Consider the following 18,759-nt stretch of genomic DNA (forward strand, 5'->3'; position numbering starts at 1 on the left):
GTTGGCGTGTGTGTGTGTGTGTGTGTGTGTGTGCGTGCGTGCTGTGGAGGCCAGAGATCAACCTCCGCTGCTGTCCACTTCAGTTTTTATAAATTTATTTTCATTTTACGTGTAGGAATGTTTGTATGCATATATGTGCACCATGTGTGTGTGCTGCCTGAGGAGGCCAGAAGAGAGCATCATGCCCCCTAGAACTGGAGTTAGGAACAGTTCTGAGTCACCATGCCGGTCACGAGACTAGAACCCAGGTCCTCGGCCAGAGCCCTGCTGTGCCTCTTCTCTCCAGCCTCTTGGTTTATTTTTTTATCTTTATCTTTTTATTTCATATACTGTTATTTCTCAGATGCCATTCATGTTTGCTTTCTGAGACAGGGTCTCTCGGTAGCCTGGGGCTTACAAAGTAGGCTAGACTGTCTGACCAATGAGCTCTGGGGACGTCCGGTCTGCCTCCCCCAATGCTGGAACTATAATCACCAGTGTGTGACTTTTTATGTGGGCGTGGCACATCAAATTCCCCACATTTGGACAACACAGACTTTAGATAGAGCTATCTCCCTACCCTCTAGTTTTGATTGAGACAGGGTCTCATATAACCCAGGTTGTCCCTAAACCTTCCCAGTAGTCAATAACTTTGAACTTCTGATCCTCCTGTCTCTGCCTCCCAAGTGGGAATGGAGTCAAGGACTTTCTCAATGCTGGGTGAGCACTCTACTTGTTGAGCTGTAGCCCCAGTCCCCCATGTGTCCTGGCTAGTTTTGTGTCAACTTGATACGAGCTAGAGTCATCTGAAAGGAGGGAACCTCAGTTGAGAAAATGCCTCCATTAGCATCCAGCTATAGGCAGCACTGAAGGGCATTTTTTTAAATTAGTGACCGAGGGCAGAGGATGCAGCCTATTGTGGGTGGGGCCAACCCATTGTGGGCGGGCCCAATCCATTGTGGGTGGGGCCATCCCTGGGCTGGTGGTCCTGGGTTCTATAAGAAAGCAGGCTGAGCAAGACACAGGGAGCAAGCCAGTAAGCAGCACTCCTCCATGGCCTTTGCATCAGCTCCTGCCTCTAGGTTCCTGACCTGTGTGAGTCCTGTCCTGACTTCCTTCAATAATCAACAGTGATGTGGAAGTGTAAGCAGAGTAAACCTTTTTCTCTCCAACTTGCTTCTGGTTATGCGTTTCATCACAGCAGTAGTAACTCTAAGTAGGACGCCACGGTTGTCCATTAGAAGCCTACCACGTTCCTTCTTCAACGTGGAGTCAGAAGCCACCAGATCCACTCGAGCAGGCAGATGCCCTCAGAGTGTCAGTAGCCCCGCCCACAATGGAAGTCTCCAGATCAGGAGCTCAGAGTTGGAACTCGGACTGGGTATTTGAATCCTGGTCACCTGGGTTTGCATCTCAGGGGCCGAGGCAAGAGTCAAAGTCCAGGAGCTGCAGCTCCATGGGTAGAGTCCTTGTTTGAGGTGTAAGAGGCTCTGGCATCCGTCACCAGTGCTGTGTGAAGAGGGCGTGGCTAGTGTCATTCTCAACTGCAAGAGTTCAAGGTCAACCTGGCCTACACAATGTGACTCTGTCTCAAAAAGCAAATGGTGGGAAAGAGAGAGAGAGAGAGAGAGAGAGAGGAAGAAGGAGGAGAAGGGGAGGAGGGGAGAGGGAGGGAGAGAGAGAGAAGGAGGAGGAAGAGGAGGAAGAGGAGGGGAGACATATGATTAGGAGTGTGTCATACTGCTTGCTCAAGTCTGGTTTCTATTGCTATGATAAACACCATGACCAAAAGCAACTTGGGGAGGGATGTTTTATTTCAGTTTACACACTTTGCAGTTCCCTCATGAAGGGACCTCAAGCAGGAACCCAGAGGCAGGGACTGAGCAGAGTCCATGGAGGAAGGATGCTCGCTGGCTTGTTCTTGGGCTTATGCTCCACTGCCTTTCTCAGGGCATCCTGGCACCCAGAGCAGGCTGGGCCCTCCCACACCCACTGAGGGGCCTGAGCTCCGTTCCCAAGGCCTACACTAAGTGGCTCATAATGGCCTATAACTTCAGTTCTAGGGGAATCTGACACATACACATAATTAGGGGAAAAGATGTCAGGGAAATCTCTGAGTTCAAGGCTAGCCTGGTTTATATAGTGAATTTCAGGCCAGCCAGGCCCACATATTGACACCCTGTTTTAGAAAGAGAAAAGGGGGAAGGAGGGACGGAGAGAGAGAGGGAAAGGGGGAGAGAGTCAGGAAAAGGGGGATAAGAGGGGGAAATGGGGGATATTAGACACCCCTTGTCCCCTGGCTTCCCCCAGCCCATACAGCAACTCTAAGGAGGTAGAGATGGCCAACCCTATTTTTAGATCAGCAGCCTGAGCCAAGATGTTACATCACCCAGAAGTTCTATAAAAACAAGGGGGAAACTTGCCCACTTCAATGCAACTATTTCTGTCTGTCCTCCTCTTCTTCCATCCCTGGCTATCCATCTTTTATATAATTACAAACAGCATGCAGATCCAATTTTGTCCATCTCTTTATATAGCACTGATTTTTTCCCATTTAAAAACTGCAGTTGTGTCATTGGGCTGGGGTGTGGAGGATACACACAAAGCCCACGTGAAGCTCTGGGTTTAAATGCAACACCAGAACCAGCATTTTCAAATTGTATCATATACGGGGGAAAGTCAGTTCTTCAAGGCTTTAAGCTTTTTAAAAAGGGAAGTGTGTGCCAGGATGTAGCTCAGTTGGTAGATGACTTACCTAGCACACACCCCCAGCACTGTCATCCCAGCCTTGCAGAAACCACACCTGGTGGCACCCACCTGTAATTCCAGCACCTAGGCAGGAGGATTAGTTAGTTCATCCTTGGCTCTGGAGTTCAAAGCCATGTTGAACTCCCCGGGGGTGGTGGTGGGTGGTGGTGCATATTTTTGCATATTTTTACATATTCATGTTTTGTGTTTTCTTCTCTCTAGTTTGCTCTCTGGGTGATGTTCATGCTTTACCATCTTTCTGAGAGAAGGCATGTGGGGTATGAGTACATGTTTAGAATGTGCATGTCTAAAACCAAGGTCTTCATTGCAGGCTCAGATCTTTTGTGATAGTTGTGCTGGGTATAGGATCTTAGACAGAAAATTATCTTTCTCAAAAGAACACTGGTGGCTTCCACTTCCCGCTCCACCTATTTCGTGCTGTTTAGGATTCCAACACTAACCTGAATCCTAACATTTCCCACAGACTTCATTTTATCTTTGAAAACATTTATTATTTTCTACCTCCTAGAGTCTAATTTTTTGTGATTATATGCCTTTTAAAAGATTTGTTTCTCTCTCTCTCTCTTCAATTTTCACACTTTCCCCTTACAATGTTGTAAACATATTCCTATATTTCAATCCTTTATTGAATTTTCTGTCAGCTTTTTAAAATTTTCACTTCTGAATGTGCACTTTTGTTCTCTTGATGTAATAAAATGTCACAACAAAAGCAACTTGGGGGAAAAAGGTTGTTTGGGGTGTTGGGTCTGTGTTTTTTTTTAAACTGGAGGTACATCATGGGAGAGAAGTCAAGGTAGCAGGAACTTGAATCCACTGGTTTATATCCCACCTGCATGGGACAGCAATGAATCTTCCAGTGCTCAGTTCACCGGCTCTTTTATACAGTCTGGATTCCTGCCCAGGGAGCAGTCTCATCTGAGCTCAGTGCGAGCCTTTCCACCTCTGTTAACGTAGCCATGATAATCCCCGACAGGCAGATGCAGATGTCTGACTCCCAGGTGATCATAGGTCCTGCCAAGCTCAGGGCCTGTGGGTTGGCTCACTGGGTGAAGGTGCTTGCCACTAAGCCTGAGAACCTGAGTTCAGTCACTGGGACATACATGGAAAGAACAGACTCCTGCTAGTCATCCTCTGACCGCCACACGTATGCAGCACATGTGCCCACACACCCAGATGCACACACAGAGCAAATAAGTGTAAAAATCAGTCACAACAGGGATACAGTATCTCATAACTCTCTAAGGGTACTGAATAAACTGAAAACACCGTGATTTTTGCTTTAGGGTTTTGGAGGACTCTTTGTTTGTTTGTTTGTTTGTTTGTTTGAAGATTTATTTATTGTATGTACATACCCTGTAGCTGTTTTCACACATACCAGAAGAGGGCATCAGATCTCATTACAGATGGTAGTCAGCCACCATGTGGTTGCTGGGATTTGAACTCAGGACCTCTGGAAGAGCAGTGTGTGCTCTTAGCCACTGCGCCAACTCTCCAGCTCGTTTGGGTTTTTATTTTTGTTTGTTCTCTTCTGTTTACTCATGCTCTGTTCTGAATTTGTGTTCTTCTCTCCTGGTCCTTGTGTCTCATATTTATGTGTCAAATGGTCGTTGGGCATGCCAGGTTTGTCCCCTTAAAACTTGGGGCTTCTCTGTGCGAAGGTCCTGCCTTGCCCAGTCATGACTCCTGCAGGTCAGCTTTCTCGGGCTGCTGGGGTTCCCCAGGAAGGAATCTTACTGCGGCAGAGCCCTTGCTGCCTTTCCTGGGAGCCACCTGCTGGACAAGTGTTGGTTTATTAGCGTGAGGATTCCTGCCTTAGCAAGTGTAGCCAGTGGGAACCTTCTCTCTTCACACCCTTCCGCCAGCGCAGACCACGTGCGCACAGCGCAGCCTAGCGTTTGTCCCGAGGCTTTCCTCTCCCTAGAGCTTTGACAATGGATGAAGGAAGCTATTCTGTGTCCAGACAACCGCCTAAGGCTGTGTTGCTCCCCTCTTGGCAATGGCGTCTTTCTACTTGAGCCGGAGCTGACGTTTCTGAGAATGAAGATGAACTGTGAACCAAGGGAAGAGGCAGGAAAGCATGTTCCCATGACTGGAAGACTCAGAATAGATCACATGACGCCACCCGAAGAAGAACTATAAGCTATGTGGGAAGGACTGATTAGATTGGATGGATGGAGTATGGTCCAGAGAGAAGGGCCATGGCATAGCTGAGGGGTGTGGCTTGGTAGAATGAGGTGCGGCTCTATTGAATGGGGCGTGGCTTAGTTGAAGGGGAGGGGTTTGGCTACGCTGAAAGGAGGTGTGGCCAGCAGGAGGGGTGTGATACCATGGGAAGAGATGTGGCCCAGCTGTAGACAGCATGTTCTATTAGATGGGGCATGGCTCATCTGAAAGAGCATGTGACCTAACTGGGTTTTGTTTGTTTGTTTGTTTGTTTGCTTGTTTTCGAGACAGGGTTTCTCTGTGTAGCCCTGGCTGTCCTGGAACTCACTCTGTAGACCAGGCTGGCCTCAAACTCAGAAATCCGCCTGCCTCTGCCTCCCAGAGTGCTGGGATTACAGGCGTGCGCCACCACCGCCCGGCTGCGTATGACCTAACTGTAAGAGCGCATGTCCCAGTGGGAGGGACAGCTCTAAGGGGTGGACAGCTGGAGGGACTGTGATTCAAAGGAAGAAGGTATGGCCTGGCTATAGGAGGTAAATCCTAGGTGTGAGGCTCAGCTGAAGGAGATATGGCTGGGTGTTGAGGGCGCTTATGCTAATGGAAGGAATAAGGCTTAGCCAGAGGGAGTGTCTGCCCAGTGGAGGGGGCGGGGCCAAGCAGGAAGGGCGTGTCCACGTAAGAGGGGGTGTGGCATTAACTGTGGGGGTCGTGACTCACCTGTAAGAGGCTTGTCCCAGTGAGAAGTGTGGTGGCCCGAATGGTGATGTGGCCCAGCTGTAGGGAGTGTGAGCCGGGGGGAAGGGGCGCAGTCCAGCTCCTCAGCTTCATGGCGTCCTTAGGGTGCTGAGGGCTGGGAGGAGCTGCAGGGGCAGTAATCCTGGCCAGGACTTGGGCTTTTTCCTGAGGGCCATGGAAGTTGTTCAGCAAGGATGACCAATAGAGGGAAGTCCTCAGAGACTCCGTGGAGGAGTGGGAAGGAGGGGGGGGGGAAAGGAAGGAGGAGGAAGAGGAGGAGGAGGAGGAGGAGGAGGAGGAGGAGGAGGAGGAGGAGGAAGGAGTCACTTCACTATTGTGTGGCTGGCAGCAACAGCTAGTCTCCTGGGCTGGGCACAGCAGGCTCCATGCAGCAAGGTGATGAAGGCTGATATATGGGAACTAAGACAGGCCGCTCTACCTTCTGCTGACCCTCAGGCTGGGGAAACTAGGCCCCTCTAGGCTGCCTGTTCCTGTTACCCTCTCCACAGAGGGCCCATTGGGGGTCTATGACTAACACCTCAGAGTAAACTTCTGCTGTCTTTTTAAACTCCCTCCTGTAGCCAACTCCTACCTTATCATCAAAGCCCTTCTCAGAGCCCACCCTCAGGAATCCAGCCTCATGCAGGAGGTGAGGGCTGAGCTCTGAGAGTACAGCCACCACCAGCAGGTAGCAAAAGGACCCGCCCACTCCTATCTTGCTATGGGTGGGTAGCCAGTGTGTTAGTGAGAAGCTAAAGGTGAAGGGGGACCTCAGCAGTCTGCTCAAGGCCCTGGATTTAATCCAATGTGAACCCCTTTTTACAGGTGGGGCAACTGATGTCCAGGGTCTCAGTATGTAGCTCAGGCTGGCCTTGAACATACTATGTAGTCCAGGCTGGCCTTGAACATACTTTGTAGCCCAGGCTAACTTCAATTTGCAGTAATTGTTCTGTCCTGGAATTATAGGAGTGTTGTATTAGTCTGGGTCCTCTAGAGTCAAAGAACATATGGGCAATCTGTATATAGTTAGGGAATTTGTCGATGATTTACAGTCTATAGTCCGTTCAACTCCCCAACAATGGTCAGCAGCAGCTGTGAATGGAAGTCCAAGGATCTAGCAGTTGCTCAGTTCCAGGAGGCAAGCAAGCAAGGAAGAATGAGTCTTCCTTCTTCCAATGTCCTTATATAGATCTCCAGCAGAGGATGTAGCTGATCTTGAACTCAGAGATCTCCTTGTCTTAATCTTCCAGAATTCATAGCCACTATGCTTCAAGATCTCCATGCCAAGATCCAGGTCAGAAACTTATATCTCTGAGCCTCCAAATTAGGATCATAGGTGAGCCTTCCAATTCTAGATTGTAGTTCATTCCAGATATAGCCAAGTTGACAACCAGGAATAGCCACTACATGTGTGCTACCATGCTTAGCCACCTAGTCTCCCCCTCCCTTCTCCCCTCCCCGTCCCTCTCCCTCTCCCTCTAGGGAGGGACTAGAGATCAAGTGGAGGTCAGATGACAAGTCTATAGGCTCTCCTTCCTCCTTATTTTAGATTCTGGGAATTGAAAAGGTAAACAACCTTTAGCCAGTAAGCCATCTTGCTAGTCCCCTGGCTAGCCTGAAAACTTACAATCCTCCTGCCTCTACCTCGCCGTCTCCCAGCGTGAGCCACAATGGGCCACTTTATTTATTTATTTGTTTGTTTTTTTGGATTTGGTTTTTTTCAAGACAGGGTTTCTCTGTATAGCCCTGGCTGTCCTGGAACTCACTCTGTAGACCAGGCTGGCCTCAAACTCAGAAATCCTCCTGCCTCTGCCTCTCAGAGTGCTGGGATTACAGGCGTGCACCACCACCGCCCGGCATCCACTTTATTTTTTGAGACTAAGTTTCTCATCGGCCTGGAACATAGCAAGCTTGGTAAGCTAGGTGCCCAGTCCGCCCCCGAGGCCCATAGATGGGCTCCACCTTCACGCTTGTCTTTTTAGGTGGCCCCTGGGGGGTTGATCTACAGTGCCATGCTGTAAGGCAGGCACTTTCCTGAGAGAGCACCTCCCCAGCCCTGCCTGGAGCACTATAGCTCATGGAGATCAGCAGATTATCTATGTTCTAGGTGCTGGGCAAGTCCTTTCCTCTTGGCCTGCCTTGTGGAATATTCGGGATGGTCTAAAATCTTTCAGAATCCCCAGAGTTGAGGCCTGCATCTTACTTAGGGCTACCGAGGCCCAGAGCAAGGCAGATGCGTCGTTGGGCCGGTCCCAGAGCCAGGGGACAGGACCAGCTCCACCTACGCTGCTCAGTAATTAGAACAAGTTAAACAAACTGGCTTTAACTGCCTGTTGGCGACATATTCCAGGGGAGCTATAAACCAACCAGATGTGCAAGGCCTGCTCAGACTGGTACCACGGGGTGTCCAAGATGGTTGGGCCTCTAAGACGCCCTCCCTGAGGCTGGAAAGTGGGACATACCTCACCCACCCGGTATCTTCCAAGGGCCAAGCCACTGTGCACCTGCCAAACAGAAAAGCCAGAGCAGACTGGGTTGGGCCTAACACATTTCCAGAAACAGGTCCCTGCAGACCCTAAGGTTCCCTCCCTCAGCTGCCCTGGCCAAGGATCTTATTTGTAGCTCCGGACCCTGGAAACAGCCCCTAGAAACCTTTAGAAGCCTCTGGAACATGTCATTTGCCCAGATCACTAGCCAAGGCACTAGCTTACCCCACGCCAGGCCCACTGTGGCCTTCTGGCTGTTGGTGGTGGTGGCCCCCTGGGGTGGGGTGGGGACCTCCTCGTCTGGGAAGGGAGTGCCAAGGCTCAAGGTGAAAATCACTTTGTAACACAGGCCAAGCAGGGTGTGGCGATGCATGCTTTTAGTCCCAGCACTTAGGAGGTAGAGGCGGGGAGTTGTTCACAGTCATCCTTGGCCTCATAATGAGTTCAAGGCCAGACTAGACAACGCAGAACCCTGCCCCCACACACACAAAAAAATAAAAGTCCCAGTTGTCCTGAGGCTGCCGGACACCAAAGAGTCCCTACAGATACGCACTGTCCTGCTGAGCCACAGCCCGCCACAGCCGTTAGAGCTGTCAACTCCACATAGACAGCAGAGCCTGGGGGAGGAGGGTCGGGAGCTATGGGGGGGGGGGTCTTGTAGGGAGAGGGTTGGGAGTTAGGGTGAGCGTGGGCAACAGGAGATGGTGGGACAGGCAGGCAGGGCTAAGGAAGACACACTGGAGAACGGATGAAGGATGGGAGGAGGAAGTGGGTGGAGATGTGGGGGCGGAAGAGGATAATGGGGAAGAACGCATGGGGGATGGGCATGGGAAGAGTAGGCAGATAGGCAGGCAGGGGCAATAGGAGACAAGGGTGGAGATGGATGGGGGCTGAGGTGTGGGAGAAAGGTGGGGAGATGTCTGGGGAATAAGTAGGGGATGGGTAGGTGAGAATGTGGGAGATGGGTGGGGGATGGGCTGGGGCGGGTGGGGGATGGGCCGGGGTGGGGTGGGGTGGGTGAAGCATGGGTTAAGGGTAGGTGGAGCATGAGTTGGGGTGCGTGGGGAATTAGGGGTACGTGGGGAATTTGTTAAGGGTAGGCGGGGAATGGATGGGTGGGCATGGGACTTCAGGATGGGATGGATGAGGATTGGCTGAAGAGGACCCAAGACAAGGCTGGAGTGGTAGACAGATGGTCCTGTGCTCCTTGGTTCTTGCCCATCCTGTTAAGGGACACCGGAGTCCTCTGCACCCCCCCACCCCGTTCCTCCCCCCCCCACCCCGTTCCTCCCTCCCCACCCCGTTCTTCCCCTCTCCCCGGCCCCCCCCCCCCCCGCCCCGTTCCTTCCCTCCATGCTGCAGACCTTGTTTATTTACATACACACTAACATGCATTCGTATGCTCTCCCTGAAGATAGCTTCAGCCCCATTGGCTGGGCCCATCCCTGACAGGACCCTTCGCTCTCTGCTCCAACCGCAGCAGGGTCTAATGGCCGTGACCTCCTGCCTCCTGGTTTCCAAGGATGAGACAGAGGCCCTGACTGCATCCGGCCTCATGAGACGCTTAAGGCGCAGGCATCTGCTGAGATAACCTCTGCCTTTTCTCTCTGTGACTTTTCCCCCTTTACCTCTAGTTCCCCTCTGGGGAACATGTGCATTTAATCTACCATGTTTAACCAGGAAAAACCACCTCCCCCTCTTGCTTTTCCTTTGTAAAGTCCTGTCTGGTTCCCACCTCGGATACTGTACACATTCTTCATTCCTCTCCTTGTGTTAATATTCAGTGTTTACCCTTCCGGCTTTAATCTGTTTTATGTATCAGAATGACAGGGTTTTATGGAGAGGGGAAAGAGAGTTCTTGTTCCTAAAACTTGTTTATAAACCACTGATGTGGAGCAGCCTGGGGTAGGAGGGAGGGAGTGTGTGTGTGTGTGTGTGTGTGTGATGCGGGGAGCGCTCCATGCAAGACATATAGTTCCTTCCCATGAGTCACACAGGGCTGGGAGCGGGAGGTGGGCCGGGTGCCATTGTTCTCGCTAAGTGGTTTTTACTTTGAGCCTGGAGGGTAGGAGTGGGGATGGAGGGCAGCCCGACTCACCTGTTCTCATAATCCTGCTGTAACAGACACTTAGGACTGAGCCAGGTGGCACACGCCTGCCTGTCACTCGAGCCACTCTGGAGCCTGAGGCCAGGGGTGCAAAGTTGTAGACCAGACTGGACTACAGAATGAGTTCAAGACTAACCTGAGCAACTTAGCGAGACCTTGTTTCAAAACACAGTGTAAAAAGAGACCTGGGGCTGGGGCCCAGTGGTAGAACACTTGCCTAGAAGCCTTCCTCCAACCTGCAACAAGGAGCTACGAATGTAGTTCAGGGGTAGAGCCCCTGCCTAGACTCCTCCAATGAGGGGCTGGGGGCGTGGCTCTGTGGTAGAGCCCCTGCCTAGACTCCTCCAATGAGGGGCTGGGGGCGTGGCTCAGTGGTGGAGCCCCTGCCTAGAATCCCCCAGGGAGGGGCTGGGGCGTGGCTCAGTGGTAGAGCCCTGCCTAGAATCCCCCAGGGAGGGGCTGGAGTATATATTACATATCTCTATGGTAGAGCACTTACTCTAGTCCAACCCTCAGTATCCCCAAAACAAGACAAAGCAACAGTTGGATACTTGGGACTTCATTTGCTAAAAAGCACAGACTCCTCACCCAGGTCTACTAAGTACAAGCAGGCTGGAGGCCTGGTATCTCTGCCTTTATCTCACTTCCATCCTTTACTCTGGGTCAGCTGCTCCCTCTGCTCGGAGGTCCATTTATCACTCAGGGACATCCATCTAAAACTTGGTGATACCTGCTGAGCTGGCTTATTACCGTCCACAGTGAAGGGTGAGATTATAGTCACGGGGCACCTTACTGTCAGCATCTGCACCCTCCTGTTCCAGACCACGCAGAGGCTCCAGTCACTGTGAACCCGTAGTCATGGGGCTGGAGCGATGGCTCAGTGGTTAGGAGCGCTTGCCATCCTCGTAAAAGACAGAGTTCAGTTCCAAGAACTCATGTTACAACTGCCTGTAACTCCAGCTCCAGGAGATATGGCGCCCTCTTCTGGCCTCTGTTGGCACCTGCACTCACATGCATAGACACATAGACACACACACACACACACACACACACACACACACATAATTGAAAATAAAATAAATCTTTAAAAAAAAACATAAACCTACAGTCACCTTGAATTCCAGAAAAAAAGTGGGACGAAGGCCCTGAGTCCCCACAAACAGTTATCCACTGTTCCCCTCAATATCTCCTCAAGCAACAAGAGCTTCCTTTGGACCGCTTCGCATAACCAGAGAGCCACCAACCAGACCCCACCGTGACCGGAACTGCTTAATTACACACAGCTCTCCGTCCTCCCCTAACCCTTTCCCTTAAGCCAAGAGCTCAAAGGCTGACACAGAGTCACGTGACCGCTTGCTCCATTCCTCTTCTCACTGCGCATGCCCAAATCCCCCCCCCCCACCGCGCGCCTTCTCATTTTTGCTCGTCTTCTTTTTGCTATATTTTTTTGCTATTCTTATTTTGTTTTATTTCAGTGCATGTGCATGCATGTGACACGTGTTCACGCGTGTGTGCGGGTTCGTGCACCTTCGCATATGCTTTCAGAGGCGAGCGGAAGTCATCAGACGTCCGGTTCTGTCACCCCCCTGCCTTACTCTCTTGAGGCAGGGTCTCTCACTGAACCGTTTCGTGAGTGGGCTATGGTCCCCACAGTACTGAGGCTGCTGGGATTACAACACCTCCGCACCATGCCTTTTTTTTTTCTTTACATTTTATTTATTTGCGTGTGCACATATGTGTGCGTACAGAAGTCAAAGGACAACTTGTAGAAGTTGGTTTTCTCCTGTGAATGTGTAAATCCCGGTGTTTAAACCCAGGTCACCGGGCTTGGCAGAACGCACCCTTAGCTGCTGTGCCAACCCATTGGCCCTGCACCTGGCTTTTACAAAAGTTCTGGGGATTTGAACTCAGGGCCTCCTGCTTGCACACTGAGCCACTTCGCCAGCCTTTACTTCTTGGAGATGGAGGCTTATATAGCCCAGGCTGGCCTTGAACTTTCCATCCTCTTGCGCCCCACCCCACTCCGGACTGGACCTAACACTCATTCCACCAGGACTGCCCGCACCCCTCTGCACCCCTCTGCACCCCTCTGCACCCCTCTGCACCCCTCTGCACCCCTCTTGCACCCCTCTGCACCCCTCTGCACCCCTCTGCACCCCTCTGCACCCCTCTGCACCCCTCTGCACCCCTCTGCACCCCTCCTGGAGGCCGCTTGCACATCCTCTCAGCAGCAGTCTCTGTCCAAGGCCCTGGAGTCAGACAGCAAAGCCTCCCAAGGCTCAGGGCATCTGTTTCTCCAGAAGGAGGTTCCTGCAAATCCAGGCTTTGAACTGGGTAAAGAACAGAGAGAGGGGCTGAGAGACAGGCCTAGGGGTCTAAAGCGATCAAAGCTCTCCAGAGTGTCTTTGAACGTCTCCTTTCCACATTAAAGAGCTTTGGTCTGGGGAGACAGACGTAAACAGACAATTAAAGTCCAGAGGAGGTGAGGGCCTGGGGGAGCGTTGTGACTGGTGGCTGTGTGTGTGTGTGTGTGTGTGTGTGTGTGAGAGAGAGAGAGAGAGAGAGAGAGAGAGAGAGAGAGGTAGCTGTGCAGCCCAATCTGGCCTGGAAGTTGTTCTGTAGGCCAGGCTAGCCTGGAATTCTCAGTGGTCCTCCTGCTCAGCCTTTTAAGTACTGGAATCGCTATGAGTCGCTATGCACAGACCAGAGGGTGGGGGTGAGGTGGGGTGGGGGGTTGTTTTTAGACAGGGTCTTCTGTATCAAAGGCTGGCCTCGAACCTGATCCATAACTGGGGTGACCTTAAATGTACCTGCTGCCTCCACCCCTCGTGCTGGGACCCCAGGCCTGGACCACACCTGGTTTTCAGTGCTGGAGGTAGAAGCCAGGGCTTCACGCGTGCCCGGCAAGGGCCCTACAAGCTGAGCCCTCTCCTAGTCCGCAGAAGGAGCCTTAAAACCTGCAAACCTGGTTTTCACCTTCCTGAGGCTCTGTCAGCCACCCACAGGCTTCCGGATACTGCCAAACTCATCTCCCAGGCCCCCCTCCCCCCCAGTGTGAGGACCCAGTGCTGGCCACCTTGTCACCCCACCTCCCCCAGTCCCCAGATGGGATAGAGTTGCTCATTTCTGTCTTCCTTCCTGTCTGGGTCTCAGCACATAGCAGCCACCATGCAGCCTTTCGACCTCCCAACCCAGGCGGTAGCTGTGGCGCAGGCACAGCAGGTTGCAAAAAAAGGAGAGTGGGCCTCAAGGATAAGGTTCTGATGGGTGGATAGGAGTTTTCCAGGCAAAAATTACTTAGAAATTTCTTGCCTGGCTGTCCCCTCACAGATATCCTGGCGCCTGGCCTCCCTCTCCTGCGCATCTATCCATACTGTACCTTCACGTTGTTTTCTCTCTTTCTCTTTTTTTCAGAATGTATGAACTGTACCCGGCTTAGCGACATGAGTGAGCGGCTGACCACCCTGGAGGCCAAGGTTAGATCGGCTTGGTGGCCTGGGGAACCGACAGTGAGTGGGGATGGAGGGTCGTGAGGCACGCACTGGATATGGCTGAAGAAAATCCCGTGGCAAGGAGCCAGCCTGGTCTCGGGCATTGAGAACTACTGGGTCGTCGTGGCTCTGTGTAGCCTCAGATGGACCAGCCTCCTGAGATAGGAAGAGGGAGATGAGATCCTCAGGGAGTGGCCAGTGGAGGGTACTGTCCTCCCAAGGCATGCTGGGAGGCTGGGTTACCGAAGTCGGTCACCGTCTCTCCAAAGCTGCTCTTCCCAGTTAAGGACCTGCTCGGGACTGGGCACAGGGGAACTTATAGTAAGAAACTTGGAGGAGGGACTGCCAACCAGAGGGTCCAGCCCTGGCCCCAGGGACAGAAGAACTTGTGGCTTGAGGCCTCCCCCGTGCAGAGAAAGGGTGCAGGGAACCCCGTACATAGGACAAGTGTGCTCGTTGGCCGGGTACCTGCACAGGCATTGCGGTTCCACTGGGGGTGGGGAAGTGTTGTTTGACAAGACTTTTCCTGGGGAGACACAACATTTGTCTACTCACCCTAGGTAGGGGGCCCAAGACAAGCCAAAGTGCAGCTCGGTGAGCCAATGAGTTTTGTCGCGGTTATTCACATAATACAGGCGAGGGCTTATTTACAGGAACAGAAATGGCTCAAAATGCCTCACCAAAGCCCAGCACAGTATGCATGACAGTTCCCAGAGCCGGAGGCCTGGAGTCCACGGCAGCCTGGAGTCCGCGGCAGCCTGCAGGCAGCCCCGCAGGGTAGAGTAGCCTGTCCAGGGGATAAGACTCTACCTTTTGCTTCCTCCTGGGGGCGCTGTAGAGCACACGCTCGAGTCTACCCACCTGGGAGCTTCCAAACCCTACTGCTTTCTTGCTCTCCGCTGGCCGAATTTCCCTCAGAGTTCACTCTGGTCTCCCGTGGCCTGCCCGCCTTTCATCCTGGAATACAGTGTGTCTGTGGCCAGAGAGCAGGGGACAGGATCCACGGTGCCTCGAGCATGCCTCTCAGAGGGCCATACTCTGTTCCCACCACACCCAGAGCTGGGTGATGATGAGCAAGGGCCTGGGGAGGTGACAGAACCTTTGAAGGGAATAGGGACTTCTGCACTGACTTCACTGTCCAGGGAGAGCTAGCAGGGATAGGCAGGACTCTGAGCTCCAGAAAGAGAGGGGGAGGGGGAGGGGGAGGGAGGGAGGGGGAAGGGAGAGGGAGGGAGGGGGAGGAAGAGAAAGAGAGGGAGGGAGAGGAGGAGGGAGGAAGGGAGAGGGGGAGAGAGAGGGGTGGAGAGGGTAAGGGAGAGGGGGAGGGAGGGAGGGAGGAAGAAGGGGAGGAGAGAGGGAGGGAGGGAGAGGGGGAGGGAGGGAGAGGGAAGAGGAAGGAGGGAAGGAGGGAGAGAGAGGGAAGGAGGGGGAGAGAGAGAGAGAGAGAGAGAGAGAGAGAGGAGGGAGATGGAGAGAGTCCCTCCAGGGGCCTGCAGAGGGAAGACCCAGCCTCAAGTTTCCGTTTGCATCACTTGTCAATGAGTCAAAATTCAAGTGGTGCAGGCTGGGGAGATGGCTCAGTCAGTAAAGCACTTGCCTCGTGGGCATGAGGACCTGGGTTCGATTCCCAGCACCGATGAAAGAGCTGGGCATGGCAGTGTACGCTTCTAACCCCAGTGCTGGGAGGGGGAGACAGCCAGATGCTTGGGGCCGACTGGCCGGCTGGCCTAGGTGAGCCCCAGGTCCCAGAGAGAAACCCTGTTACAAAAACCAAGGTGAGCAGGACCTGAGATTACCCTCTGACCTCCACACACATGCGAGTGTGCCCCACATACATGATACATGTGTGCGCAGTGATGGGGACACTGAGAATGCTTGGGGAACAAGAAGAGTATGGAGGACGCCCCGACCCTAACCCTGTCACTCTAGAAGCTGGAGCAGGAGGATTGTGAGTCTGAGGCTAGCCAGAGCTGCGTAGCAAGACTGTCAGAGAGGGGAAGGAAGGAAGGAAGGAAGGGAGAGAGGTAGGGAGAGAGGGAGGGAGGGAGGGAGGGAGGGAGGGAGGGAGGGAGGGAGGGAGGGAGGAAGGGAGGGAGAAATATTATGCCTGAGCTACATAGTAAGACTCTGTCTAAAAAAAAATGAATGGATAGATAGGCAGACAGACAGACAGACAGACAGACAGACAGACAGACAGAAAAAGGATGGCTGTACCAGTGGGATGGCTCAGTGGGTAAGTGTACTTGCCTCCAAGTCTGATGACCTGAGTTCAGTTCCTGGCATCCACATGATAAATGGAAAGAATCAGCCCTTGCAAGTTGTCCTCTGACTACAAGTGTACCCCATCACACCTTACACACACACACACACACATACACACACACATGCACACACACACACGCGCGCGCGCGCACACACACACACACACACACACACACACACACATTAAGGGTCAGGTTGTGGGGGGTTATGCAGAATTTAGTATTCTCGAAGTCCCAGGACACACACAGTTTACTGTAATCAGACCGTGATGTGAGTAGGCGGGGTCTCCAGCCCAGGCCCAGGGCACTGTTGAGAGCTGAAGTCAGCATCACTTCGGGGACTTGAGGGTGTGTGGGTTGGAGAGCTTAGAAAGGGCGGGTAGGATGTTGGGGAAGGAGCCGGGACAAACGTCTTCCCCTAAGGTTTCAGAGCCGGGGAGGGAGGCTGGTCTGATGGGCATTTTCCAAAGCTGTAGCAGGGTTTGGCACAGAGGAAAACCTGATGGTTTGGTCTGGCTCCGGGTCAGCATTCTGGGTGTCGAAAGTCACAGCCTTTGGGGGCCAGCTGTCTCCCTGGCACCTGGCTCTCATACAGGCCCTCCGGCTGAGAGCAGTTCCCCCCCCCTCCCCATTTCTCACTCCCCTTGCGACACAGAGCCTCAGCAGTATAGGTTACAACTGCCAAACCTGCCCTCTGCCCTTCAGGCCGGCAGAGTGACCGAGGGACCTCGGGGCACCATGAAAGTGCCAGCTCCAAGATGGGGTGGGGTGCCCAGAAGCTCGGGGCATGATACCCCAGGAGGAAGCCTGAATCTGGGGAGCCTGGGGCCCACCCTGGGGCAGAGCCCAACTCCTTAGCCCAGGTTGCTTAAAACAGACCCGTGAGTGCTCAGGTAAAGGCTGAGGACTCTCGAGTCACCCCACGCCGTTTTCCAGCTGCCTGTCCGGTGTTCAGGGGTCTCCTGTCCGAGGCAGCCTGCCCGAGAGCCACGGGGCAGAAGCCTGGAGCCTTCTCACATATGACTACTGCGTGGTGGGGCCCGGAGAGATGGCTCAGTGGTTAAGAGCACACACACCCTTGTCCTCTCACATGGCCTAACTTCAGCTTCATGTGCCAGAGACTTGTCCCCTTGCTCATCTCTAGGACCCTGGAGGATGCTGGGACATAGTACATCCCAACTACTTATCAACTGCACCCCGAGCCTGACCTTGTTTAATGAACAACACAACTCTGTGTTCTCAGTAACCAAGCAAAAGTGGGGACCAGCCTTCTTCCCCATCCCTAACAGAGGCTTCGGGCTGTGAGGTTCCTGTCACGCCAGGCTCGTGTCCACTGCGCTGAGTCACCCATCCCATGCCACCCACAGACATACATTCCTTCCGTTACTTCCCCTCCCCTTTCACGGCGGCAGCATCCCAGCAGTAGCCAGAGCTCTGGGAAGCCACAGGCTCGAGCAGGATTCAGAACCCTCCCTTTCTGGTGGGAAATCAGGGAGGGGTGGCGGGGTGTCTGGAGATCTGAGGTTGAGATCCTGGTTTGACCTCCCGCTCATGGGGTGACCTCAGAGGAGTTACTCGCAGTCTCTGAGTCTTGATTTCCAGGTCACATATGAGGAAGATGCACAGACCCTTCCTGGCTCAAGGATCAAAGAGAGTGACTTAACTGAGTGGCCCTGGCGCCAGGTAGTGAGGAGTCCCAGGTAGCTGAATTGGAAAGGCATACATGCCTCCCATGAAACCTCAGGCTAGCCAGGTCCCAGGCTAGAGAAGACGTTTGTCCCATTGATTTCCAGCATCAGGGGGAGTAACAGGGTTCCCAGATGTACCCCTCTGTCCTAGGACCCAACAGACTCCAGACCTGCAGACCACAGCAGGCGTTGCCCTGTTTTCAGCCCAGGTATACAGCGCCCCCTGACGGACTCTTCAGGAATGGCTAGGGCTCACTGGGTTTTGGAATTTTGATGATGATGATGAGGAGGAGGAGGAGGAGAAGAAGGAGAAAGAGAAGGAGAAGAAGAAGAGGAGGAGGAGGAGGGCTGGAGAAATAGCTCAGCACTCAGTGATCTTTCTGAGGACCCAGACTCAGATCCCAGCATCCTCATCACAGTGTACAACCCTCTATACCGCCAGTTCCAGGGATTCTGATGCTCTTTCTGACCTCGTGATGCAAAGACAGACATGCAGGCAAAATACTCACACACATAAAATAAAAACAAAAAACTCCAAAAGAGTCAGCACACAAAGTTATGGGTTTCACTATGGTGTTTCCATATGTCACTTGAAAACTTTAATCAAGGGAAAGAATTCCAGGCACAGGCTCCCTGAATTTGCCATCTTTGAGCCCCAATGACACTGAGAGGAGGTGGCAGGGCCTGGGGTACTGAGGAGCCACTGTGCCAAGAGGACAAAACCAGCCATGCGTACCTTCTTTCCTGACTATCTATCCACTTAGCCAGTCCTCCATCCATCACCCATCCATCTAACCATCCACCCATCCATCCATCCACCAATCCATCTAACTAACCATCCATCTAACCATCCATCCATCTACCCACCCATCCATCCACCCATCCATCCATCCAACCATCCATCCAACCATTCATCCATCTAACCATTCATCCATCCATCCAACTATCCATCCATCTACCTATCACCCATCCATCCATCCACCCATCCATCCATCTAACCACCCATCCACCCATCCATCACCCATCCACCCATCCATCCATCCATCCATCCATCCAACCATTCATCCATCCAACCATTCA

General features: G+C 52.8%; 1 protein-coding gene across 2 annotated transcripts in view; it reads left to right on the forward strand.

Moving 5' to 3' along the window:
• Col26a1 (collagen type XXVI alpha 1 chain) overlaps positions 1–18,759 on the forward strand; it is a 143,321-nt gene that overhangs the window by 108,359 nt on the left and 16,203 nt on the right. For both annotated transcript variants that reach the window (XM_052168716.1, XM_052168717.1), the window contains exon 4: positions 13,654–13,715. In XM_052168716.1, the coding sequence (XP_052024676.1) occupies positions 13,654–13,715 (62 nt within the window). The remainder of the gene's footprint in view (positions 1–13,653; positions 13,716–18,759) is intronic.

This window comes from Apodemus sylvaticus, chromosome 22 (genome assembly GCF_947179515.1).
Source record: "Apodemus sylvaticus chromosome 22, mApoSyl1.1, whole genome shotgun sequence".
In the NCBI taxonomy this organism is placed as follows: domain Eukaryota; kingdom Metazoa; phylum Chordata; class Mammalia; order Rodentia; family Muridae; genus Apodemus; species Apodemus sylvaticus.